This window comes from Ziziphus jujuba, chromosome 1 (assembly GCF_031755915.1).
Source record: "Ziziphus jujuba cultivar Dongzao chromosome 1, ASM3175591v1".
NCBI classification, from domain to species: Eukaryota; Viridiplantae; Streptophyta; class Magnoliopsida; order Rosales; family Rhamnaceae; genus Ziziphus; species Ziziphus jujuba.
Window position 1 is genome coordinate 2136021 of NC_083379.1, and position 26011 is coordinate 2162031.

Below are 26011 nucleotides of genomic sequence, written 5' to 3' on the forward strand. Positions count from 1 at the left end.
TATTATTATTATTATTATTATTATTATTATTTAATTGGACGTCAGGTCTTAATTAGTTTGACAATATACCCCGAGTTCAATTGCAGTTAATTATCCATTAGGAATATTTAAGAGTACCATCATTTAATGCATTATATATTTAATGATATATAAGGAATTACACTCAACAAGAATTTACAGATTATTTCAAATTCAAATTTGGTATATATATTTAATAAAATAACATAATTTCATTAATTTCCTTAATTAAATGTTGGCTGTGTTATTCTAATGAAATTCTTAACTTTTTTTTTTCTCTTTGAACTATGAGATTTTTAATTCTACTCATAAAAACTAATTGCCTTCTTTATGGTATAATTACATGAAATTTTATATATATATATATATATATATTTTTAACTACCCATGTTTAAATTCAAAACTAAAGTTTCATTGTTCCACCAACCAAAAAAAAAATAGTAATAATAAATAAATTAATTAATTAAAAAATGAAGGTTTCATAAAGTCCAATTTGTATTCAGTTGATGTTTTAAAATTAAGACAATCTTTTACCGCCCCATAAAGATCAAGTACTCAAAAGAATGCCTAAGAAGTATAGTTTCTAACTGGTTTAGAAAAAAAAAAAATTTGTCAAAAAATTATTTTTTTGGTAAATAATTGACAAAAAAATTATTGGTGTTATGATTGAAGAAAGATAAAATAATCTCAGCGGAATATCAACTTAATTAAAGTAAATAAGTCATAAGGTTCAAAGTAACATTCTAGTTGATCTTCTGTATGAATATATGGATAATATATTGGCGGCCCAAATCAAATGAAGTACCAAAAATGCCGAAAGGTATGGATCCAAAGAAGGCCCATTTAGTAACAAAAAAGTCCAAGGAAAATTTTCCCACATTCCAAACAAGTCCATAGCTCAAGGAATATGCATGGTGCAGTATACTATGCGTATACGGTTGTATGTTTGTTCCAATTGGAATTGCTGGGGAAGTCGGTTTTGTGGTTTTTTAGGTAAGAATAATAATAATAATGTGTTTTGGGTCATATGGAAATCGACCTAAAAAATATCACTACATAAAAAAAGCAAAACCGCGTCATATAATAATTGAATTTCGGGCCCAATTGTTTTTTACAGCTAGTTCTAGCTAGCCATCTGAGAGTCTGAACCTTCCTCTCTTTCTCCTCCTTCAAACCACTTCCAACTCCACTGCGCAATAAAACTCACTATAAAAGCCTTCGCATGCCTGCCCATATTCCCTCACCACAAACCCAATTCCTTCCTTCCAAACAGCATTCATTTTCTTTCATCACAATATTCTCCATATTCTTCTATTTTAACACCCATTTCCAAATCCTCAATCATGTGTTCTTCAACTAGTGCTTCTTCACTGTTTGTTATACCTCTTCTGATTGGCCTTTTCATGGCTGTCTCTGCCAGTAATTTCTACCAGGATTTCGATATCACTTGGGGAGATGGCCGAGGTAAGATCCTCAACAATGGAGAACTTCTAACTCTGGGGCTTGACAAAGCTTCTGGTTCTGGCTTTCAGTCCAAGAATGAGTATCTTTTTGGCAAGATTGATATGCAGCTCAAGCTTGTCCCTGGAAATTCTGCAGGCACTGTTACCGCATATTATGTAAGTAACTTGATCTCTACCAAATCTATTCAATTTCTGCCAAAATTCCAATTGCCCAGATGATCATATTGTGCTAATTATGATATTTTTTTGCAGTTATCATCAAAAGGTTCAACATGGGATGAGATTGACTTCGAATTCTTGGGGAATCTGAGCGGGGATCCTTACACTCTTCACACTAATGTGTTCAGCCAAGGCAAGGGAAACAGAGAGCAACAGTTCCATCTATGGTTTGACCCAACTGCTGATTTCCACACCTATTCTATCCTCTGGAATCCCCAACGCATTGTGTAAGTATACTGCTACATATATCTTGCAAAATATTATACATGCTAATTCAGTTTTCTTTATTGTTCATGTTTCTGATATTTGGTTTTCTCTATTGCTATTTCAGCTTCTCAGTGGATGGTACTCCAATTAGGGAGTTCAAGAATGCAGAGTCAAAGGGCGTTCCATTCCCAAAGAGTCAGCCAATGAGAATCTACTCTAGCCTCTGGAATGCAGATGATTGGGCAACAAGAGGTGGGCTTATCAAAACAGACTGGACCCAAGCTCCTTTCACTGCTTCTTACAGGAACTTCAATGCCAATGCTTGTGTCTGGTCTTCTGGAGCTTCTTCTTGCGGCTCATCAGGTTCTTCATCTTCCACCTCCTCCACCAGCAATCAATGGCTCTCAGAAGAGCTTGATTCAACAAAGCAGGACAGGCTGAAATGGGTGCAGAATAACTACATGATCTATAACTACTGTACTGATGCTAAGAGGTTTCCCCAAGGCTTTCCTGCAGAATGCAGCATGTCCTAAGCTAGGCTGCAGGAGTGCTATTCTTTTGCATTAATCAATTCTTTGGTTCTTTGGCCTTCTTTTTGCTAGATTGTATTTTGTATGTAATTTCACATATCTCAAATTTTTTTATATTATTTTCAAGTTGTTTTAATTAGACAACGTGTGAAAAAGTTTGAATTGTTGAACTATTTATAGAAATAGAAACTCTATATTTAATTCTTGGTATGTGCTTTTAATTTGTGCAGCTAATTTCTTGATATACTTTGTAGCAAAAATAAAAACAAGACAGAATACTAATAATAAAAGAAACAAAAACAAAAAACACCACCAAACGGAAAAAAACCTTGGATAGATAAGAACCAACATGTAAAAACAAGCCCATGGAACATTTTCAATTTTTGGCGGTGCTTGAGGGAGGTCATGCCTTCTGCTGCTACTCTGTTATCATTAAATAACAGTCAACATATTGACTAAAATTTTAAAAATAATAATATATATTATTAAAAAAGATTTAAGAAAAAAGAAAAAGAAAAAAAACAACCCAGTTGGAGTGGTTGAAAAGTAGAAACATAAAGATACTGCTGAAAGGCATGTTAACTACAAAATTTATTATGTAGAAAAGTATATTATCAATTTACACATGTGAAAATGGATAAAATGGAGATTAAAATATATATATATATATATATATTAAGTCTTTAACCTAGTCAAAATTTTAGCAACAAATAAGGGCAAGTACCTTCTTTAGCCATCGGAAAGGTCATATACTCATCTATCTTTAGGTCCTATTTGTTTTAACTTTTGATTCTATTTTTGTACTACTAACTTATTAGATTAACTTCCTAAAAAGCTAAATTTCATCCATTACTGTCGTCCGGAGTCCAAACCGTCAGGGTATCATGCCAAACAAGGCATTTAAATTTGAAGTCGGTTTCTCTATAGGAATGACAAAAGTAAGTGATTTGAAGAATAAAGTGTACCTTATGAATGGAGAATAGGAAATTCTGCCTGCAGAATTCTTTTTCTTTTCTTTTTATTTATTTATTTATTTTTTTGGGGAAAACCTCTGGCCGTAAAATTTATATTATAAGTTTGCTCTCGCAGATATAGCTAAACATGTTGATTTTAAGCATTATTCAATTTTAAATACATATTTTTCTTATTTTATCACAATCAATTATCTAGTCTGTATTCCGTACTACTATGGGTGTTTAATTCTGTCTGTTTTGGCTTTATTTTAATTATTTACTAATTTAATATGCTTTTGGCTATTTATTTATTAGGTAATTAAGAATAGCATTAAATAATGTGTATTTGGTAAGATGGACCATACCCAGTCAGCGTCACTTTTGTCTGCACTTGAGTCCCTAAAAGATATCCGGTGTAAAACCGCGTTTGCCGGTGTTGAGACCCAATTCATTCATTTTCACGCTTTTGATCTGAGCCAGCTATTCACACCTCTCTCTCAGCTATTCACACCTCTCTATTCACACCTCTCTCTCTCTCTCTCTCCCCCTGAACCTTTCTCTCGCTTTCTCCACATTCCTCACTCCCAAACACTGTATTTATGTACTATAAATACCTCTCCATGCCAACCTATTTTCCTCACCATACCAATCACTTTTCTGTTGCAGACATTCAATTTGCTCTCCACATTCCTCACTCCCTTTTCCACCCATTTTTCCAAGCTAAGCTTCAATGGATTCTGCTTCTCCTACTCCAGTTTTGGCCATATCTCTTTTGGTTGGCCTTTTCATGGTTGCCTCCGCAAGTAATTTCTACCAGGATTTCTACATCACTTGGGGAGATGGCCGGTCTAAGATCCTCAACAATGGGGAACTCCTAACTCTGGTGCTTGACAAAGCTTCTGGCTCTGGTTTTCAATCCAAGAATGAGTATCTCTTCGGCAGCATTGATATGCAGCTCAAGCTTGTCCCTGGAAACTCTGCAGGCACTGTCACTGCTTATTATGTATGTCGTTCTCTGCCTTCTATCTAATAGATTTTGCCTCAATTTCTGACAAGCCCAATTGCCCAAATGATCATATTGTGCTAATTATAATATTTCGTTTTTGCAGTTATCGTCAAAAGGGTCAACTTGGGATGAGATTGACTTCGAGTTTTTGGGGAATCTGAGTGGCGATCCGTATACCCTTCACACCAATGTGTTCAGCCAAGGCAATGGAAACAGAGAGCAACGGTTCCACCTGTGGTTTGACCCTGCTGCTGATTTCCACACCTATTCAATTCTATGGAATCCCCAGCGCATTGTGTAAGTAGTACTCAAAATGTTATACATATAAATACCATAAATTCATTTCATCTTCCATTATGTTAGTGTTTCTGATAATGTTTTTCTCTGCTGCTATTTCAGCTTCTCTGTGGATGGTACTCCAATTAGAGAGTTCAAGAATGCAGAGTCGAAGGGTGTGCCATTCCCAAAGAATCAGCCAATGAGGATTTACTCTAGCCTCTGGAATGCTGATGATTGGGCAACAAGAGGTGGGCTTGTCAAGACAGACTGGACCCAAGGTCCCTTCACTGCTTCTTACAGGAACTTCAAGGCCAATGCTTGTGTTTGGTCCTCTGGAGCTACTTCCTGCGGCTTATCAGGTTCTTCATCTTCCACCTCCACCACCAGCAATGCATGGCTATCAGAAGAGCTTGATTCAACCAAGCAGGACAGATTGAAATGGGTGCAGAGTAACTACATGATTTATAACTACTGTACTGATGCAAAGAGATTTCCCCAAGGCTTCCCTCCAGAATGCAACATGTCCTGAGTGCAGAGAGGGAATGGCAACACTAATTTTGCATCTATCAATTCTTTGATTCTTTGTACTTTCCTTTTCTTTTTCTTTTGGGTATATTGTATTTGCAATTTGTATCTAATTTCTACACAACTTTAATTATTTTCAAGTTGCTTTATTACACAACTTGAGTTTGGTAATAAGAGAATTTTATTCTTTTCAGATTCAATTTGAATTTTGTTCTTTATTGTGTACTATAATACTAGTTGACCAAAGGTTTTATATGCATGGATCGATCAGGAAAAGGGAAAACAAATTTATGCAAACTTAAGATATCCAATTGCCACCATGCCTAATTTCTTCATACGTTTTCTCTTTCGTGAGACAATTTATTGATTTTTTTTTTTTTTTTTTTTTTTTTGGGGAGGCATAAACCATAAATAAAACCATAACATTATCAACAATTGGCTAATGCTATTAAGCTAAACCCGGGGTTTTTTTAAAAATAGTTGTCTTGTTTTGCCAAATTGTTTAATCAATAATAATATGGTTATTTTCCACTATTATCTTTATGATTTCTGTTTTAAATAAATAAATAAATTAAAACTGCTATATTTCATTATTTTTTCATTCAAGGTCATTTTTATTGTGAGAAATCTTGTAGCATAAAGAGCCAAAATCTTGAATTCCCTTTTTCTTTTTCCTTCGTCTTTAGTTTGAAGCTCTAAAATTTCATGTACTGGCGCAGCTGCCATTCAGTAGGTTTATATTTGCAAAAATTAACATAAAAATAGAAAATATTGGATGTGTCGGCTGGTTGTTATTAGTTTAGGCTTGGCTTGTATACTTCGAAGATGACAAATTACCTTTTATTCGGAATCATTAGGGAAAAGAAAATTCAAAATGTAAAAGAATGACACAAGTAATTTCATGAGATTCTCAAATCTCTATGATACGTGTATATATGTATATATATATATATATATATATAATTCTTATTCTAGCAATGCTTTTTTTTTATCATCAAAAAGTTTAAATGAAAGGGATAAAAAAAAAAAAAAAGAAAAGAAAAAGAAAACATGGATAATGTTTTTTTTTTTTCATTTAATTTTGTTTCATAGAAAGTTATTAGACAAAAATCAGTTTTCCACATTCATCAAATTTAAAAATAAAAAATAAAAAATTAAGCAAATTATGAATTTGATACAAAGCTATACTTTAAGGGGAAAAAAAATGTTTTGAAAAAATTAGGTGACAAATTTCTTCAAAAAGGTATACTTAAAATTTTAGTCCAAACCAATACTAATTACTCTATTAATGTTTGGCAACCGGGCATACAGATCAATTCCAATGTTGAGGAATTATTATAATATGTTATTTGTGATTCTTTGGGCAGAGCACATTTTAGTATTTGATCCTGATGTTTTAGTCAAATGGTCAGTGGTACTTCCGTGTATACGTGTATATGTCTAGCTTCTTTTCTTTATTTGGTAAAAGATAGAATAAAATATAGAACCATGCCTCACAATGTCGGCGCTTCCTTTCACAGAAATTTAGAAAAGCCAAACCGCGTATTATAATGGATTCTGGGACCAAACATCCTCATTATTCCAGAAAATTAGTCATGCGTGTGCCAACTCTTCAATCCAACCATGCACAGCTAGCACTCGCTAAAGCTAACCCATATGAACCTTCCTTTACTTTTCCTCTCCTTCAAAACCCAACAGCATTCATTTTCTGATTCTCCACTATAAATACCTTTCCATGCTTAACCCATTTTCCTCACCACTACACCAATTCCTTTAAACTTCTTTCAATTACCAATTTTTCATTTCTCTCACTTCTTTCAATTACCCAATTTTCCAAATCCCCCATGGCTTCTTCTTTAGTGTTTGTGACTCCTTTTCTGGTTGGCCTTTTCATGGCTGCCTCTGCCAGTAATTTCTACCAGGATTTCGATATCACTTGGGGAGATGGTCGAGGTAAAATCCTCAACAATGGGGAACTTCTAACTCTGGGGCTTGACAAAGCTTCTGGCTCTGGCTTTCAGTCCAAGAATGAGTATCTTTTTGGGAAGATTGATATGCAGCTCAAGCTTGTCCCTGGAAACTCTGCTGGTACTGTCACTGCTTATTATGTAAGTATATCTCTGCCAAATCTATTAGTTTTTAGCTTTTCAATTTTTCTGACAAGCCCAGTTGCCGTAATGATCATATTGTGCTAATTAAATTTTTTTTTTTTTTTTTTCCCCAGCTATCATCAAAAGGGTCAACATGGGATGAGATTGACTACGAGTTCTTGGGGAATCTGAGTGGTGATCCTTACACTCTTCACACTAATGTGTTCAGCCAAGGCAAGGGAAACAGAGAACAACAGTTCCATCTCTGGTTTGACCCAACTGCTGATTTCCACACCTATTCTATCCTATGGAACCCCCAACGCATTGTGTAAGTAAACTAGTACATATTTCTCAAATATTATACATAGTAATTGGAAGCCCATATCACTTTTCATTATGTCTATGTTTCTGATATTGTGTTTTTCTTTACTGCTATTTCCAGCTTCTCTGTGGATGGTACTCCAATCAGAGAGTTCAAGAATGCAGAGTCCAAGGGTGTGCCATTCCCAAAGAACCAGCCAATGAGGATCTACTCTAGCCTCTGGAATGCAGATGATTGGGCCACAAGAGGTGGGCTTATCAAAACAGACTGGACCCAAGCTCCTTTCACTGCTTCTTATAGGAACTTCAATGCCAATGCTTGTGTGTGGTCCTCTGGAGCTTCTTCTTGCGGCTCATCAGGTTCTTCATCTTCTACCTCCTCCACCAGCAGTCCATGGCTCTCAGAAGAGCTTGATTCAACAAAGCAGGACAGGTTGAAATGGGTGCAGGATAACTACATGATCTATAACTACTGTACCGATGCAAAGAGATTTCCCCAAGGCTTCCCTCCAGAATGTAACATGTCCTAAGCTGATTAGAACTTATCAATTCTTTGATTCTTTGTGATTTTTATTGGCTATATTGTATTTTGTATGTAATTTGTTTACATCTCATTGTTCTTATATTATTTTCAAGTTGTCTTGTCTACACACCTTGAGTTTTGGTAATAAAATCACAAAAGAAAATTTCTTTTCAGTTTCATTTTTGTTCTTTATGCACTGGTAGGCATATTGTGACACATAATTAACCATAGCTTTTAAACCCTTGTTCAAAAAAAAAATTATTTTTGGCATTTGATGCATGGAACAGAAAAAATAAAAACAGGGGATAAAAATATAGAAGCTCCAATTTAAATGTATATGTAGAGATTTTGAAAGATAATATATATATATATATATATATATATTATGCAAACCGATTGCCACCCTTGCCCAATTTCTTGATATGTTTTCTCTTTCGCGAGACAATTTACTGATTTTTTATTTTATTTTTTATTTTTGACTCGTATACAAATACAATAAACGGAAACATGAAAAACATTAACGAAAAAATCTGACTTCTTTCATTATTTTTCATTCAACTTTCTTTTTTATTTTGTTTTTTCCCCATAGTCTTTAGTTGATTGGCGCAGCTACCATTCACTAAGTTTTATTTGCAAAAAGTAAAATAAAAATAGAAAATGTTGGATTTGTAGGCTTATATAAGTTAAAGCTCGGCTTATATATATGGAAGATGTTAAATTACCTTATATTTGGAGTTTGGAATCACTAGGAAGACGAAAATTCACAATGCTAAAGAGTGACTCATGTAATTTCATAGATTTTCAAATTTCTATAATGTATATGTTTGATTCTCATTTTAGTCAATATGCTAAAAAGTAGTAAACAAAAATTAATTAATAAAAATAGAAAGATAAGTATATGGATGTATATATAAACATTCCATTTTTCATTAGGTCATTTTAATAAATTTCTTATTAAAATTTTACTTATCAATTTTTTAAATTTTTTAATCTTTTTAAAAGGAATTTATATAAATTTAATGAAATATTAAAATTTTAAAAAGCAAAGTAAACATTATTGGGATTTATATAAACCTCAAATATAGTTTTAAATCTTTTCAAAACTAGTAAGTGAAGTCTTAATAAAAATTCCATAAGAGTATTCTGAAGAGAGTTTGATTATAAATATATATATATATATATATATATATATATATAAATTCATTCCATTTCGTTCAAAGAAAATTATGATTCACAGAAAAATTAGTTTTCCACTTTCATCATTTTTTTTTTAAAAAAAGAAAGAACAAATATGAATTTGATATTATATCATGTTTTCAAGGATAAAATTGTTTAAAAAAAAATTAAGTGAAAAATTCTTCCGAAAAATATACTTAAATTTTAGTTTAAGCCTATGGAAATTACTCTATTAATTGTTGGCATAGATAAAATGTAATGGTCATGAATTATTCTTAAATTATTTGTCATTTCTTGGACAGAACATATTTTGTCATTTCTTGGGCAGAACATATTTTATTATTTGATCCATAATACTTTAGTCAAATTTTCCGTGGTACTTCCACATATAAATATTATTTATTTATTATTATTATTATTTGGTGAATTCCATGTATGTATTATTTATTTATTTGGTAAGATATGCCTCACCATGTTGGCGCTTTCCTGAGTTTCATCCAGAGAGGTCTATCAAACCGCGTCTTGTAATTGGATTTTTGGACACAATAATATCTGCTTTATTTTATTCCACAAAATCAACTAAAAGTGAGCCAGCTCTTAAACCATCCATGCACAGCTAGACCTGACTAGCCAGCTACCCACTTCTCTGAACCTTCCCTTTCCTTTTCTTTTCCTTTTCTCCACCATAAAAACCCATACATGCCTTCCCCATTTTCCTCACAATTCCTCTACCTCATTCACAATATATTTCTCCATCTCGCTTTCCATTTTATTTTCCAAAAATCCTTCATCATGGTTTCTTCTTCAACTTCTGTTTCTTCAATGCTGGTGATAGTACCCCTTCTAGTGGGCCTTGCATGGCTGTATCTGCCAGTAATTTCTACCAAGATTTCGATATGACTTGGGGAGATGGCCGAGCTAAGATCCTCAACAATGGGGAACTTCTAACTCTAGGCCTTGACAAAGCTTCTGGCTCTGGATTTCAATCCAAGAATGAGTATCTGTTTGGCAAAATTGATATGCAGCTCAAGCTTGTCCCTGGAAACTCTGCAGGCACTGTTACTGCATATTATGTAAGTAATTCTTTGCCAAATCTATTCAATTTCTGACAACCACAATTGCCCAAATGATCATATTATGCTGACTATAATAACTTTTTTTTTTTGGCAGCTATCATCAAAAGGGTCAACATGGGATGAGATTGACTTCGAATTCTTGGGGAATTTGAGTGGTGATCCTTATACTCTCCACACTAATGTCTTCAGCCAAGGCAAAGGAAATAGAGAGCAACAGTTCCACCTGTGGTTTGACCCAACTGCTGATTTCCACACCTATTCTATCCTATGGAATCCCCAACGCATTGTGTAAGTACACTAGTACATATGTCTCAAATATTTATACATACTGATTGAAAACCCACATCACTTTTCATTATGTTTATGTTTCTGATATTGTGTTTTTCTCCACTGCTATTTCAGCTTCTCAGTGGATGGTACTCCAATTAGAGAGTTTAAGAATGCAGAGTCAAAGGGTGTTCCATTCCCTAAGAATCAGCCAATGAGAATCTACTCTAGCCTCTGGAATGCAGATGATTGGGCCACAAGAGGTGGGCTTGTCAAAACAGACTGGACCCAAGCTCCTTTCACTGCTTCTTACAGGAACTTCAATGCCAATGTTTGTGTTTGGTCTTCTGGAGCTTCTTCTTGCGGCTCATCTTCTTCATCTTCTACCTCCTCCACCGGCAATCCATGGCTATCAGAAGAGCTTGATTCAACAAAGCAGGACAGGTTGAAATGGGTTCAGAGTAACTACATGATCTATAACTACTGTACCGATGAAAAGAGATTCCCCCAAGGCTTTCCTCAAGAATGCAACATGTCCTAAGCGAGGCTAGCTGCAAGAGTGATCGCCCTCTATACTTTGCACATATAAATTTTTTTATTCTTTGCCTCAGTTTTCTGACCATATATGTTGAATTTTGTATGCAGTTTAATTCTATTTTGTATGTAATTTAATTCTCAGATTTCAATTCTTTATCTGTTATTTTCAAGTCGTCTTGTTGCACAACTTGACTTTTTAAATAATACAATTATGAAAGAGATTTTCTAACTACATCTTTATGATGTTGTTTGCATGAAAGGCATACTATCCAAGCTTTTACCATGTTCAAATGTAATAATTTTGGTATCGTATGCTTTGACCATCAAAAAGAAAGGAAATACAAACAGACAAATAAATAAGTTTAAAATATAAAAGGAAAAGAAGAAATGTGAATTAAACGTTTAGAGGCTTGGATAAGATCAAAGGTTTTAAATATCCGATATTTTTTTAAAATTTATTTGAATTTATTTTTTTAAGGTTGAAAAAATATTTAGATTCCAAATGAAAATAAATAAAATTCTTATAATTTTATCGAAATTTTTGAAATTTTATCAAAATTTTTATGGAAATTTCTATCAAGATATTCATATAAAATCTTTAACAATTTGATTAAAAAATCCATAACAACAATTGAAATTTCAAAATTTTTTATGTAAATTTCTATAAATTTTTGAAATTTCTATGGAAATTTTAAAGATATTTATAAATTTTTTTATTTTTATAAAAAAATTTCATAAATATTGTTAATGTTTAATAAATTATTTTACCAAATTAACTTTAATGATATTTTTTTTATCTTTTAATTATCTTTCAAATATTTAATAATATGAAAAAAAAAACGAAGTAAATTAAATTGAATAACCTTGATAAGTTTCATTTATTGATAAAATATATATATACTTGCTAAACATTTTGTATAAAATGGATCCATTAAAATCTCATTTTACAAATTAATAGTTGATTATATAAGAATGAAAAATAATAACCTAAAAATACAATATTATATAGAATTGTTATTGATGATATTTTTATAGTTGATATATTAATAATTACAGTTGATATATTAATAATTACATAAAAAATTATCAAGAAGATATATCTTTTAATAATTATTTTTTACATTTTATATCTAAAAATGGGAAAAAGGTCAACAATTTTCAACAATCTAAATATTTTATAAATATTAAAATGATATTTATGAAATATAATATAATTGTAATAATTATTTTATCTTAATTAATAAGTAATTTTTATTAAATATATATTTTTTGATATATTTTTATTAATAATAATTTATTTATAGAAAAATATAATATCTATTCGATATTTTTATAATTTTTATAATTAATTAAATAAACTAATTTTAATAAAAATAAACTAATTTTAATAAAAAAATTTATTTTTTTATATATATTTTTATTATTTTTTATAAATTCCATATTCCATATTTTTTGACATATCTATAAAATTTTAGGATATTTTTATGAAATTTTCAACTTTTGGATAAATTTAACAGAAAACTTAGATTGGGAAGCTGTCAAATTTGCACAAAATGACATGCCTAGTTCAAGTTTTGAATTGATATGAGTAACGGTGTCTGAACTTGGTATTATAAAACCCCTTGTGGGCTTGGGCCAACCACCAACAATTTCTTGTGGTTTCTAAATTGTTCAAATAAGCTACATCAAAAAAATAAAAATAAAAAATAAAAAAACTCTTGTAAATATCAGAAAAAATAAAAGCTCGTATGCCGAAGTCTTCATTACTTTTTTCTTTGCTAATACAATTAATTGATTTTTATTGTAGTTTGAAGTTTGAACGCCCAAGGTGATTCTAGTATAGCTCTTGTTTGTCTGGCAGATCAGCAAAGTTATGGTTATTTTGCACCTAGTTTTTTTTGTTTTTTAATAGAAGTAGGAAAAAAAAAATGTGTATATACATAATAAAAATACCAAAAAAAAAAAAAAAGGAGTAAAATACTACCAAACACAACCAAATGGCAAAGCCATGGATGGATTATTAGGCCAACAAATAAAAACAGACCGTAATAACTTGTCTGATTTCAGCTATACATGCTATTTTTCTCAGCAACTTCAGAACACTATTTTTTTTCCTCCCAGGACAAGAAAAAAAATTATTATTATATTTTAAAATATGTTAAGGCGGCGTTGGCAGTGGCCAAGTGAGGCTAGCTAGCTAATAGCTATACTCTACACGGATATCATAAACTAATAGTAAAAGCAAAATCAAGTTGATCAACTTTTTTAACTTTTTCTGCTGGGAAAAGTCCAGCAAACAAAACCACACCCACCGAACCCATCATAATTCATAATACTTTGCTCGAATAACAATATCAATGCCAAACAATCGCGCTTCTTTTAGCTTTGGTTGGAGGATTTTGACAGCATCAGATTGTCTTCTTTCAATCTCTTCCTCCCAGCTGGTTCCAGCCGAGAGCTCACTAGACCTTCTCAATTATCTTTTCTCTAATCTCATCCTTATTCCTATGCATTATCATAAACCCACCTATAAATACAGCCTACCCATGTCTCTATTTTATGTATCAAACTCATATCCTTCATTACCATGGCTTTTTCCACTTCATCATCTTCCTTGTTCTTAATCTTCTTTGTCAGTTTTTGGCTTTCCTTAGTGCTTTCCTCCTCAGCTGGTAACTTTAACCAAGATTTTCAGATCACTTGGGGTGATGGCCGTGCTAAGATAATCAACAATGGTGATCTTCTCACTCTCTCTCTTGACAGATTCTCTGGCTCTGGATTTCAATCCAAGAATGAGTATCTGTTTGGGAAGATTGATATGCAGCTCAAGCTTGTCCCTGGAAACTCTGCAGGCACTGTTACAGCATACTATGTAAGCTTAATTTTATGTACCACCAAATTCCATCAACTTTTGCTTCAATTATATTCTAGTTACATGCCCAAATGATCATGAATTATATATTTCTTTTGATATTTTGCAGTTATCATCAAAAGGGTCAAATTGGGATGAGATAGATTTTGAGTTCTTGGGTAATCTGAGTGGTGATCCTTATATTCTTCATACAAATGTTTTTAGTCAAGGCAAAGGAAACAGAGAGCAACAGTTCTATCTTTGGTTTGACCCAACTGCTGATTTCCACACCTATTCGGTTCTTTGGAATCCTAAGCATATTATGTGAGTTTTTTTTTTTTTTTTTTTTTTTATAACCCAAATCTCCAGAAATCTTCGATCCCAATCAGTTATTTTTCTTCTTGAGTCTTAATGGTTTTTTTTATTGTTGCTAATATTTTGTTGCTCTGTTTGTTTTCTTTTTTTAGATTCTCTGTGGATGGAATCCCAATAAGGAAGTTCAAGAACTTGGAATCAATTGGTGTTCCATTTCCAAAGAACCAGCCAATGAGAATATACTCCAGCCTCTGGAACGCTGATGATTGGGCAACAAGGGGTGGTTTGGTTAAGACTGATTGGAGCAAAGCACCATTCACTGCATCTTATAGGAACTTCAATGCCATTAATGCTTGTGTTTGGTCCTCTGGAGCTTCTTCTTGCACTAGTAGTAGAAAGTCGGCAACTCCAACCGGAAATGCATGGCTTTCCCAAGAGTTGGATTCTTCAAGTGAGGGAAGGTTGAAATGGGTGCAAAAGAACTACATGATCTACAATTATTGTGCCGATGCAAAGAGATTTCCTCAAGGGTTTCCACCAGAGTGCAAACTGTCCTAGAGGATACGCATAGTTTTGATCCTGTCTTCTACTTCTTCTTCTTTTCTTTTCTTTTTTAAAATGTTCTCGTGTATTCTTTAATTAATTGTTCTTATTATAATATTTTAATCCTGTTTATGTGTCCTATAAAATCTATGAAATATTGTCGATTTGTTAAAACCATATAAGTCAAATTAATCATCTATTAATGGATAACTTTAGTGGCATGGTAATGTTGTATTGGCATTATGAATTACAATCTCAAGTCTAATTCATCCATAAACACTTTGAATCTGAATATGCAATCCCAATATTCAAAAAAAAAAAAAAAAAAAATTCCAAGTCCAATTGAGAATCCAGATGTCTTTTAAGAATATGGATCTCACTTTTGAGGGAAAGATGTTAATGCATAAGGCTAAACCCAAATTGGCCCATTGGGTTCCCCCAATCCATCTGCAATTAGTATTCAGAAAAGCCCACTGGCCCATTCTAACCAACCAGCACCTTTTTTTTTTCTTTTTTTTTTCTTTTTTTCTTTTTTTTTTTTAATTGATGAGTAGCAGTTCTCATGATGAAAATGATCCAATATTCACACACCACCAAATGATTTTTTGTTTTTTTTGTTTTTTTTCCTTTTTTGTTTGGTAATAACACACCACGATATGTTGATCAATTGAAATACAGCTATTTTTATGTTTTTCCAACAAATATTAAGGATTTTGAGAGGATAAGTCAAATGGCCAAGTGCATCATTTCTTGCCTTTAATAATTACCTTTAACAAAAAAAATAAAAGAGCGCGTACGGATGCTTTCTACAATCCCCAGAGGTACTTTACTACTTTTTTTTTTTTTTTTAAATATGTTTTTTTCCTAATAAAGTTTTAAAATATTTTTGTCTCTTGTTCATAGAACCAAATTATGTCATTAATGTATTACCCCAAAAAAAAAAAAAAAAAGGTCATTAATGAGTAAAAACATTAATTGAAACCTTACCTAATACTAAAAAAGCAGAATACTTTTATGTCATTACAAATTATTATTATGTTTTATAGAGGCTGAAAAATTTTCAACCACTAGAATGTAACCACCCCCCAAAAAACTCACTGTATATAATCGATGGATTCTTATTGAACCTTTCATGTATTTACATCCAAAAGTTTGAAGAGGAGGAAAAATTAATTAGTTATGGAAAAAAGTTATGTGAAATTTACTTTGATTATGATACGTTTAGGAGCAATCGGTCATAACCATGATAATATACATCTTCCACTAAAATCTTCTTCTTTGGAGTTGGTACCATTTTTGTTGAACGTACACAATATTTGGAGCCGTAACTGTTTTAAAAGGAAATAAATGTAAGAGTCTCATTAATCATATTCCATGTGGAATATGTGTAATAAATTGCTTCCTACTTGCAGCTTTATCTCTTGATATCTTCTATGCCCTCTACCAAAATATATATATATATATATATATATATATATATATATATATATATATTCAGGAAGCTCCAGCACTATTAATTATTCGCATGGTATGGACATTTTTCCCCCACTATTATTCTTTCTCTAGAATTTTAAACTCCATTTGATATATATAGGATTCGTCTTGATTAGACTGGATTAATGTATTTTATGCCTAAGCCAATCAAATTGAGAAAACAAAGACTTGATTTTATTCTTTTTTTATTTTCTTAATTAACATTAAAAATATTCCTTTGATTATGATTAATGATAATGGTGGTGATAACTGATGAGAATTTTCAAGTTTGATTAGGGGAAAAAGAAGAAAATAAAAGAGGAATAGGTAGTATTTTACAAGGAAATGTAGAAAATAACTGTGTTACAAGGAAATGTAAGGCTCTAATAAAATGATAATGCATATGAAATATGTGTGTTGAAATGCCTCCTACACTGCAGCTTCATTCCTTTAACATTATCTTTCCCTTCTCTTCTATGATCTTTGACAATAATATGTGGACTATTTTTGGTTAATGGTCCAAACCTGGCTGAAACCAACAATCACTCTAGTTTATCTTGAAAATACTCTCTGTCTAGGGTAAGCCTGGCTGTAATAACCAAACTTGAAAATACTCTCTCTCTTAGACCAAAATTTAGTTTTGGTCTTTGACATCAATTTTTCTAAACTATTTTTGGTTTTTATTTAATTATTATAACACACTTCTATACAAAATGCTTAATATAGTTCGTTTTAGAATAATCTCCTTGGTCGCAATAATATGTGAATATATTCTAAAGTTGCTATATTGCAAATACAGGTAAAGAGACAAAAGGATGTGGGAAACATACTGCTAAGTTATTTATTTGTTACAGTATTTTTGCCTTATTTTCAGATGATCAAAGTTCTTGGACCTTTGTTAATTTTGTCCTTCTTTTTGGTCTTGAATATCTGTATAACTGTATAAACAAAGACATTTCTCACATAAATTAGGACCGCTTCTAGACACTCAAACAAAATAAAATAATTTTCTTTATATTTCTAATCCCGTCACATGAAATTTCCTACAAACTTTTATTTTTATATCCTTGTTACTTGAACATTTCTAACTCTTAAAACTTGCTCATTTCGTACGTGATGATACAAGAATTTTACCTCTAATACATACATATATATATATATATATATATATATATATATATATAAGTTCTAAGTATGCCTGTACGGCCGTTATCAGAAACACTACGAAGAAAATGTTATATCTAGAGTCTACCAAAAAACATTAAAAAAAAAAAAAAAAAAACTTCAAATATACAAACTAAGGAAAGAATAATTTTTTTTCGAGAACATGAAACATTCTTTCATTTGAATTTTTCTTTCTTAAACTATACAACTTAATGGTCCTCTCTTTCAGTTATACCAATTGAATTTCTATGCAAACAGAGCCAAACCAAGATTAATATGAGACACATCATAAAACTGGTGCATGAATTTCAGGATGCTATTCAAGTGTTGTATTTCCAACTTCACATCTCATCTTTAACTAAGTTCAAGCACAAAAAGGGGGGGGGAAAAAAAAAAAATTGAAAATGCAGTAAAAGGTTCCCCCAAAAATTCTGTTCTAAAAAAGTAGAACAAAGCCCAAAATGGAGGGGTCATCGAGACAACAAATCACCCTTCCCCATGGAAGCAACACTACCATCTAGTTAGCCTTCTTCCTGCCTGACTCCGGCCATCCTAGTTAAACTGCTCTGACAGTAGCCTTGCACTGAAGATATGCAGTCAGGGGACAATCAAGCCTCGATGATAATTTCGTAAATTTACATCTTCGTAAAGATATATGGCAAACCAAAGATGTAGGAGCGGAAAGGCCGAAAGCAACAGTCTATCCGACCAAAGAATAAGAGTCAAAAATATCTTGCTCAAATTGTTGTATAGTTGGCGAAATGGTTCATCAATTTATCTAAAGCTTCTGGTAAGAACTTTCTCGCAAACAAGTAACATGGCTTTTGTATACCATTCCATAAGCAAGGCCATCTTTGCACTTCCTTCTGCAAAAAACCAAGCAGTGAACTTTCTTTCAGATATTATCTAAACCTTTATCTTATTAACGGAAAATTAGGCATCTCAGAATCTATACCTTCTCGTCACTGGTTACATGCACACTCTCTTGAATTGACTGCAAATATACCACCATTCAAATTTCACCATCAGAAAACATACACTTCCATAATATATATGGATATACATCTATATATTACCACTAAAGTCAGAAAAATTGAAAAGCAAAATCTCATCGATACATCTACCTAGTTTTCTGAAACCAACAATCACACTAAACAACTTCTGTCATAAGAAGAGCCAGAATATGGACATGCACACTAAATATTTCATCATTTTTTTCTTCTTGTAAGGGCTTGAAAACTGGTGGTTGTTCCTACATGGCTACGCTACATAATGAGATTAGTGGTAGGTTGAACCATGGAAAACTACAATGAAGTTGAAGCGAATTACTTAGATTAGGAGTAGAACATGAGAAATATCCTGAATTACACACAGCTGCAGCCATCTGACAAAGCGAAAACTAATCACATTAGCAGAACCATACCGTAATATTCTTCAATAGCCCATAAGTAACATCCTGAGCCTTGTAGGACTTTGGGTGCCACTTTCTCTCAGACCAATCAACATGTGTTACTGACCAGTTTGCAATTCCCCCAGGATCAATCAACTGAAATACATGTGATATAACATTTATGCAGTGTTTAAATAATATAAATATTAGGTAAAGCTGACTATGGGATTTGGAGTTAAAAAAATAATAATAATAATAATAAATAAAAAAATAAAAACACTCACATGGAAAAAGGTAGGCAAATAATGTTCATCAGCTATACAATTGCGCCCCTCCAAACCTGGCTGTAATAACCAAGAACATTGACATCAATATACCACCAGCAGCAAACTTGGTAACGACCATTCAATTTTGGCAATATGTGTAACTTGAATTTAACAGATTATTCTTTTGCATTGAGCTATTATCAGTATAAAAAAGAGTTAAAAAAAAGGAAAAAAAAAAAGAGAGGTGTTATATGTTGAAACATAGCACATAGCTTAGAAAACAGCACAATGTTCTATGATGGTGCCTTACAATCTATCCCTCGACTATAAACTCACCAACCACTGCAAGTACACCACCTCCTCCTTGAATATTCTTTCCTCATCTCTTTCGGCTGAGCTGGCCCCTTTAAGCTGCAGACCACCAACCCCCCCACCCTTACAATCTACACCCCAGCTCACTCTTCCAATTCCCATCTCCTCCAAATGTCAAAGCCCTCTCATTCCACATCAAAACTCCACACTTGGCCCATGCCTTGAAAGACTCTGATAACAATCACACCTCTATTATAGATAATGTTAGGCTGAACTATTCTCACACCTATAGTTTGCTTTTCCACAACTTGAATTCCCCGATGGTGGAAACACATCAAAGTTTCCAACTCTTTTTTATACCAACAAATCGGGAGACCCTCAATTTATTCCTTCCATGTTGTACTAAATATCTGCCATACTGACGCCTTACCTCAGAAGTCAAAAGCCAAGAAGAAACCTCTACAGATAATTACTGTTGTTTTAGTGCCATATATCTTGCAACCCAACCACAAGAAAAGTATCCAGAATCTTTGAAAGAACCAGTTGAAGAATCTACATAAACCTAATCAGAACTGTAACAGCCATCATACACATTAATTCAACTATGCAGACCTCATAGGTTGGTCCCTCTACTCCCTTAGTAATTGTGAAAATGGAGAACCAATCACCCTCTACCATATGATTTCGCAAGACTGAGTTAAACCTTGAAAATACTCTCTGTCTAGGATAAATCAACAATTCCTTTAATTTTCTATTTACAGATAAAACAAAAGCCCCTAAAAGGGACCAAACATCATAAACTTATGTAAGAGAAAACAAAATCTCAACACCACTGTTGGACATGTCAAATGCAAGTGAACCCATCAACTAGAACAAATATAACCCACTTCTAGACACAATCTCTATGTCAAACAAATTAAAGACAAAAACATAACCAGCTAGAGCATGACAGAAAATGTATTAACGCAAATAAAAGGAATTCACCTTGCAGTAATCCCGAAACTTTGAGTAGTAAAGATGGTCAGCCAAAACTATCACAGCATGCTGGCGTTTCATTGAGAACCACTGCATAATTAAGAAACAAAAAACGATAACATCATGACCCTCAATTTTATGCTATTTCAGATTCAAATCTACTCTAATATTCTCATATAGTATAGACTGTTATCATCATTTTTAATATTGCTCTACTGGTAAAGCACAATCATAAAACCAACAACAAAGGTAATTAAAAGATAGATGGTTTTTTCAGCACACCATATGGGTGGGAGAAGACTACCATCTAAAATGTAATTTGTTAATGTTGCAACACAACAAGCTTCACCAAAAACTACATCCAAAATGTCAACATAATGAAAATAATACCTGTGCTCCCTTTCGAAAGTCCTTCTTCTCAATTTCAGGTGACATGTGTTCCGAATACCTTCCATTTCCATGTGGACCAGGATCCTCAAAGCTGATAGTAAAACAACAAAAACAATGTTTACCAAAGAAAATTTCATTCAATGAGACAAGTTTTGACACAAGTCAATGAAAAGATAAAACTTTTCATATTCATAGGCCACCATGCTAAGGTAAAAGAGAGAAAATTGTATTTTAATCCAGGTAAAAACATCTTCTGAATGTAACTGCAACCAAATGAAGAGCTACCTATACAATTGAACTAAAAGCAGAATCACCTTGTATAAGAAAATTATATTGCAATTACCTGTCAACAAAGCTGACATTTGTATTTATCAAATGGTTGTAGATATAGTCAAAATTATACAACGGAACACAACTGCAATAATAATAATAATAATAATGCATCAGAAATTGATAAAAACATAGTAATCACAATAAAGAGCAAAGTGGAACTCAGAATCCGACAATCTAAACACCTTTCAGAAAGTAAAACAAAATGCTGGTTATCGGGATCTTCGAGAGCATTTGCTAATAAACGTTTCTCTGCATCAACCATTGAAATTTTGCCCCATATCACCTGCAATCATGAAAAACTACAAACTTGGCTTAGCTGCTTACTTTACTTACTCCATTTACCTTGATTTTCTTATATGTAACTACATCTACCCCTAATAGAAGTATAAAACAACTAATTGAAGAGAACAAATTGCAGCCATTTTAGACAGCAGTGACATAATATCAATCCGACCAAATAGATATAAGAGTTATGGTAACCAAAAAGAATTTTAACAGGACGATTTCATCCATTAGTTTTATTATTTTTAAGTAGATTTGACAAGCAGACATGAAGATACATGATATACAATTCAAACAACGCATTTGATCCTTCATTTCTTAAGATGTCACCATGGTCTTTCCATCAATACATGCAAAACTTTACCATTGCATAACTCAACATTTTGACTAATGGCATCAATTATGTCAATTATAAATTGTTAATTTAAAGTGGATCAAGATTCAGTTTTACACACAGATAATAAAGAATGGTCATATATTCTGCTATTTAATTCAATATGTAGCATCAGTAAAATCTTTACTTAGAAGTTCGTCATTATTGTTCCCCAAATTTCTATACAACTCAGTCAATAGCATAGAGTGGTTTTTTTTTTAAATTTAGAAGCAGTTTGTCTTCGTTCTCAATAGAGAGGCTAAATCAGAGACATTGGAATGGACCTGATCACTGCGTACATCCCTGTTCACAAAGTAACGGCTAACATGAACCGGTTTGTCCTTAGATGCATGAACATAAACAGAGAACTTTCCCTCATGACCCTGCAACAAACGAAAAGCTCCAGCTTAGTATATGTTTAGATAATTGAACAGACTAGCAGTGCTTAAAATTCAGAGTAAATCATTCATTACAATATTTGACCGTTACAAGGCCTATAGCCCATTAACAAACATGCGATCCCATCAAAAATATATAAAAGGTAAAATAACAGATCACTACTATGTAACATAAAAGCGATCCCATCAAAAATATATAAAAAGTAAAATAACAGATCACTACCATGTAACATATAAAAGCACCCATTATCATGTAAGTGAGCTTGCACCCTACCAATTGTCAAAACTTAATTAAACAAAAGGATTCATATAGCCAACAAATTACCCCATTCACCCAAAACACATATCTTAAATAGCAGCCACTTGTCAATCTTAATATACAAGTGTCCTACACATCAGAAACATTGCCTCCTCTAATAAGCAGATTAAAGTACTTATGGGATTGCATTTTTATTCTCAGCAAAATAATGTAAAAAGAATATTAGTTAAGGCACTACATGTCAAAATAAAGAAGAAAAAGTCCTAGGTACCAAAGGAAAAGTGAAGAAGGAACCTAATTGTATCATGTCAAAGAATTTGACACGATACTTTCACATCTACTCCTATAAATACTTTGATGACCAGAAAAAGGGAAAATAAAACCACCATAGATACTTAACCATATATATAGGTTTTTCTACACAATAAATAAAATATCAAAAATGTTGATCGTAATTGTGGATCAATAACAAAAATCTATACCATGCTCAACCAGCATGATAGGCTTAGGATTATTTTGTAAGTGGAAGCTCCATAAATCCTCATTAAAATACAAAGGAGCACTACATCAATTGGTCCTTTGCAATTAGTGTAACAAAGAAATATTGGAGAAGATCTGATACTAACGAATCATATTAATATATACATTGAATCTTCACAACACATGTTAGGTTCAGGCCAACAAAAAAGGAAAAAGACAATGAAACCTTACATGGAAAAACTTCTCCCACAGCTTCTCAAAAGGCAATGAATAGGGGGTCAGGAACATGAATGCAACTTTAGGACTTTCGGATTGAAGAGGAGGCGCATTCAAAATCTCCCTAATCACAAGATGCGATGCAACCTCTTCATCGGTATATTCCCTTGTGGGAACAGGCGGAAGCCAATCTGAAATAGCCTTACAACCTCTTGAAGAAAAAATGTAACAGGCAGCACTACTTTGGGGTGGGTAGACATAAGCACCAATTATAAAGATGCTGATTAACGAAACCAAGACAATTATCCAGAGAGGCCTCTTCAAAGGAGGTCGATGGCGAGCCCCATGCAAGTTCTGCATGTCACCCATGCCTAGACGACCCGTCTGAGCTGTCTTCATCTACAACAAATACATCGAAAATTCACCTCCAGATGAGGTTCTTGCCCATTCTCCCTATTACCACCATACCATTTGATAAGGTATTAATATTTAACAACCTAGCAGAGAATGTTCAATTGATGGACAATTCTGCAAAATGCATAACAAAATCAGATCAAAAGCAACAAAATCAGATCAAAAGCAAGATAAGTACAAATGCATCAGACTTCCTAAATTTATTTTTGTCAAATGTGTATCCAAGAACAAACATGAGCCTATCCCACTTAACACATAGACATACATGTATGGGCATCAAGATCAATAGCAGATCGTGTAGCCTTACTCCAAAAGTTGTTAAATTAAGCTTCAATCAAATGAACCTTCTATCCAACCAAAAAAAAAAAAAAAAAAAAAAAAAAACACCGATCTAACATTAAGGAAAATCAGAAATTTGATCAAATTTGCAAAATTCAAGCAGGACAGCTCTCTTAAGTTTTTGTCACAAAACTTTTTTAAGTATATTAATGGAAAAAAAACAACATCAAAATTTTCTTAGTAATCGGAAAAGGTGTTATGCTCACGTAAAGTGACACAATCCCAAATAAAATAAGAGAACCCCCGTAACACGCATTTTTTATTATTTCTACCTTTTCCTCCTATTTTCCCTCACCTTTTTCTCAGCGGCCAAACATAACAAAAAGGCTATATGCAAATAAAAACTGAATATTTGCAAACAAAGACTAAAGTCGATAAAAGAAATTCCGAATATAGCAACCAAAAAAGCATTCCATTAAATAAATAAATAGAATCCAAGGCAGAAACTGAGGGAAAGGGAACGGAACTAAGTTTGATCAGCAAACTCTGATAGAAAAATTCAAAGCTGAAACTGGCCGAAAGAGCGAAAAATCAAACCCCCAGAATCCCATATCCCTAAACAGTACCTATACCATTAAAAAACAGCGTTATTGTGCCGCAAGTCAAACCAACCATCCGTAAGTTCCAATCTAACCCAAAAAGAACGCAAATCCAAGACGCAAAATTCTATTACAGCATTGGTCAACCATTCGTCTCCAAGTCCTCCCCCCTTCCCCACAACCATTCCAACACCATTTTCCATATCCCACCATTTGGTTGCCAAGAAAACAAATAAACAAGAAAGAAGAAACGAAGTTCCCAATTAAAAAAAAAATTAAAAAAAGTGAAAGCACACTACCTGATCAAATGAAGTGAAAAAGCGATCTCCAAATCAAAATCTCAAGGCAACACAGTCAAAGATCTGGAATCTAAAAGCAGCTTCTTCTAATTTGTTCTTTCAAGATCTAGGGCACCACGTCAACGAGAAGAAAGACGAAGACGACCAGAACTAGGACCCAGTAAAGAGAGAGATAGAAAGAGAGAGAGAGACAGAGAGAGAAGGAGAGAGAAACAGGGAAGAGAGAGATAGAGAGAGAGAGAGTTTGTTAATGTGAGAGAAAATGGTAAAAGTGTTAATATTTATTTATTAAAGGGGTGTTTTTGATTTGGATATTTGATGATTCCTGAGACGATTGGTTTGTTGGTGCGTTTTGGTGTTTCTCTCTCTATCTCTATCTTTCGCTCTCTAAAACTTCGTTGTCTCTGGAAGTCGAAGCCGTCGTTTGGCTTCGCTCCAGCACAAACTCCCCTCCCACTTTCAGCCGGCGACCCCTTTTTTTTATTTTTATTTTTATTTTTTAATTTCTACTTCTTGTCCCTGCATTCAACGCGCGCATACGGTGCGCGTATCCCTTCGTTCTTTTTTTTATTTATTTTAACCCTTATTATTATTGTTATTATTATTATTATTATTATTATTATTTTGCCTATAGTTGATGATTGGGATATTTTAAATATACTCTTAATCGAAACAAAATCTAGTATTAAATACGCGATGATAATCCTTCTTATTCTTACTTTATCTTCTTGAGTTCAATTTTACATTAAAATTATATATTAAATTTAAAAAATTAAGTAGAATGTATTGTTGTGACTATATATATATATATATATATCTACATACATATGTTTATGTATATATTGATATATGATTTGAATTTAAAATTATTATCTAAAAAATTAATAATTTTATAAAAATTATAAATACGTATTTTCACATTAATTCTCATGAAAGACTCATGATATAAAATTATTTGAAAATATTAAAATGAGATTTTCTCTATATTATTATTCTTGTTTAAAGAATTCATTGCCATTTCAAAGATAAATTTTGACAAGGAAAAAAAAATGATATTCTAATATATATGGCTAAAATGCAATAAACCATATCATGCGAACAATTTTTGTACTGGTGGTTGAGGAGATATTTTGGAATTAGTGATATACATTGTGTACAGAAATTTTTTTTCCTTTTATGAGTTATAATTTCAGTGTTATTTACCATTTAA

The 26011-nt window shown here is 32.6% G+C and overlaps 6 protein-coding genes across 9 annotated transcripts; 5 read left to right on the plus strand and 1 right to left on the minus strand.

The window, feature by feature from the left end:
* The first annotated feature begins 1242 nt into the window (after window positions 1–1242).
* LOC107432789 (probable xyloglucan endotransglucosylase/hydrolase protein 23) lies at window positions 1243–2640 on the plus strand. The gene is made up of 3 exons (XM_016044017.4): window positions 1243–1637; window positions 1734–1927; window positions 2032–2640. The coding sequence occupies exons 1-3, from the start codon at window positions 1362–1364 to the stop codon at window positions 2438–2440; spliced, it is 879 nt and encodes a 292-aa protein (XP_015899503.3). The 5' UTR covers window positions 1243–1361; the 3' UTR covers window positions 2441–2640.
* A 1165-nt stretch (window positions 2641–3805) lies between these two features.
* Window positions 3806–5393, plus strand: LOC107432937 (probable xyloglucan endotransglucosylase/hydrolase protein 23). Its single transcript, XM_016044197.4, has 3 exons — window positions 3806–4393; window positions 4500–4693; window positions 4796–5393. Exons 1-3 carry the CDS (start codon window positions 4121–4123, stop codon window positions 5202–5204), a joined length of 876 nt encoding a protein of 291 aa, XP_015899683.3. The 5' UTR covers window positions 3806–4120; the 3' UTR covers window positions 5205–5393.
* Window positions 5394–6942: 1549 nt separating this feature from the next.
* On the plus strand, window positions 6943–8313 carry LOC107433023 (probable xyloglucan endotransglucosylase/hydrolase protein 23). The gene is made up of 3 exons (XM_016044294.3): window positions 6943–7308; window positions 7425–7618; window positions 7733–8313. Exons 1-3 carry the CDS (start codon window positions 7045–7047, stop codon window positions 8139–8141), a joined length of 867 nt encoding a protein of 288 aa, XP_015899780.1. The 5' UTR covers window positions 6943–7044; the 3' UTR covers window positions 8142–8313.
* Window positions 8314–10005: 1692 nt separating this feature from the next.
* On the plus strand, window positions 10006–11422 carry LOC107432095 (probable xyloglucan endotransglucosylase/hydrolase protein 23). The gene is made up of 3 exons (XM_060816099.1): window positions 10006–10383; window positions 10481–10674; window positions 10789–11422. Exons 1-3 carry the CDS (start codon window positions 10168–10170, stop codon window positions 11192–11194), a joined length of 816 nt encoding a protein of 271 aa, XP_060672082.1. The 5' UTR covers window positions 10006–10167; the 3' UTR covers window positions 11195–11422.
* A 2201-nt stretch (window positions 11423–13623) lies between these two features.
* LOC107406936 (xyloglucan endotransglucosylase/hydrolase protein 22) lies at window positions 13624–15037 on the plus strand. Its single transcript, XM_048476244.2, has 3 exons — window positions 13624–14062; window positions 14172–14365; window positions 14509–15037. The coding sequence occupies exons 1-3, from the start codon at window positions 13778–13780 to the stop codon at window positions 14912–14914; spliced, it is 885 nt and encodes a 294-aa protein (XP_048332201.1). The 5' UTR covers window positions 13624–13777; the 3' UTR covers window positions 14915–15037.
* Window positions 15038–17813: 2776 nt separating this feature from the next.
* LOC107433104 (glycosyltransferase BC10) lies at window positions 17814–25248 on the minus strand. Of its 4 annotated transcripts, XM_016044463.4 has the most exons (12): window positions 24802–25248; window positions 24431–24529; window positions 23226–23738; window positions 22142–22240; window positions 21385–21485; window positions 21213–21284; window positions 20870–20960; window positions 20489–20569; window positions 19211–19270; window positions 18960–19082; window positions 18492–18530; window positions 17814–18402 (listed from the first exon to the last, which is right to left on the minus strand). In XM_016044463.4, exons 3-12 carry the CDS (start codon window positions 23607–23609, stop codon window positions 18274–18276), a joined length of 1179 nt encoding a protein of 392 aa, XP_015899949.1. In that variant the 5' UTR covers window positions 23610–23738; window positions 24431–24529; window positions 24802–25248; the 3' UTR covers window positions 17814–18273. The 4 variants fall into 4 exon arrangements, with proteins under 4 accessions (XP_015899949.1, XP_015900088.1, XP_015899877.1 ...); XM_016044602.4 differs by lacking the exon at window positions 24431–24529 and having other exon boundaries at window positions 23226–23663; XM_016044391.4 differs by lacking the exon at window positions 24431–24529 and having other exon boundaries at window positions 24802–25247.
* Window positions 25249–26011: the final 763 nt, after the last annotated feature.

Excerpts from the sequence above, each read along its gene's own strand:
- LOC107432789 (XM_016044017.4), top strand. The coding sequence starts at position 1,362 with ATGTGTTCTTCAACTAGTGCTTCTTCACTGTTTGTTATACCTCTTCTG. Across the intron at positions 1,638-1,733 it reads GCACTGTTACCGCATATTAT|TTATCATCAAAAGGTTCAAC; the intron begins GTAAGTAACTTG and ends ATTTTTTTGCAG. Across the intron at positions 1,928-2,031 it reads TGGAATCCCCAACGCATTGT|CTTCTCAGTGGATGGTACTC; the intron begins GTAAGTATACTG and ends TTGCTATTTCAG.
- LOC107432937 (XM_016044197.4), top strand. The coding sequence starts at position 4,121 with ATGGATTCTGCTTCTCCTACTCCAGTTTTGGCCATATCTCTTTTGGTT. Across the intron at positions 4,394-4,499 it reads GCACTGTCACTGCTTATTAT|TTATCGTCAAAAGGGTCAAC; the intron begins GTATGTCGTTCT and ends TCGTTTTTGCAG. Across the intron at positions 4,694-4,795 it reads TGGAATCCCCAGCGCATTGT|CTTCTCTGTGGATGGTACTC; the intron begins GTAAGTAGTACT and ends CTGCTATTTCAG.
- LOC107433023 (XM_016044294.3), top strand. The coding sequence starts at position 7,045 with ATGGCTTCTTCTTTAGTGTTTGTGACTCCTTTTCTGGTTGGCCTTTTC. Across the intron at positions 7,309-7,424 it reads GTACTGTCACTGCTTATTAT|CTATCATCAAAAGGGTCAAC; the intron begins GTAAGTATATCT and ends TTTTTTCCCCAG. Across the intron at positions 7,619-7,732 it reads TGGAACCCCCAACGCATTGT|CTTCTCTGTGGATGGTACTC; the intron begins GTAAGTAAACTA and ends TGCTATTTCCAG.
- LOC107432095 (XM_060816099.1), top strand. The coding sequence starts at position 10,168 with ATGGCTGTATCTGCCAGTAATTTCTACCAAGATTTCGATATGACTTGG. Across the intron at positions 10,384-10,480 it reads GCACTGTTACTGCATATTAT|CTATCATCAAAAGGGTCAAC; the intron begins GTAAGTAATTCT and ends TTTTTTTGGCAG. Across the intron at positions 10,675-10,788 it reads TGGAATCCCCAACGCATTGT|CTTCTCAGTGGATGGTACTC; the intron begins GTAAGTACACTA and ends CTGCTATTTCAG.
- LOC107406936 (XM_048476244.2), top strand. The coding sequence starts at position 13,778 with ATGGCTTTTTCCACTTCATCATCTTCCTTGTTCTTAATCTTCTTTGTC. Across the intron at positions 14,063-14,171 it reads GCACTGTTACAGCATACTAT|TTATCATCAAAAGGGTCAAA; the intron begins GTAAGCTTAATT and ends GATATTTTGCAG. Across the intron at positions 14,366-14,508 it reads TGGAATCCTAAGCATATTAT|ATTCTCTGTGGATGGAATCC; the intron begins GTGAGTTTTTTT and ends TTCTTTTTTTAG.
- LOC107433104 (XM_016044602.4), bottom strand. The coding sequence starts at position 23,609 with ATGAAGACAGCTCAGACGGGTCGTCTAGGCATGGGTGACATGCAGAAC. Across the intron at positions 18,531-18,959 it reads GGCTATTGAAGAATATTACG|TCAATTCAAGAGAGTGTGCA; the intron begins GTATGGTTCTGC and ends GTATATTTGCAG. Across the intron at positions 18,403-18,491 it reads ATGTAACCAGTGACGAGAAG|AAGGAAGTGCAAAGATGGCC; the intron begins GTATAGATTCTG and ends GGTTTTTTGCAG.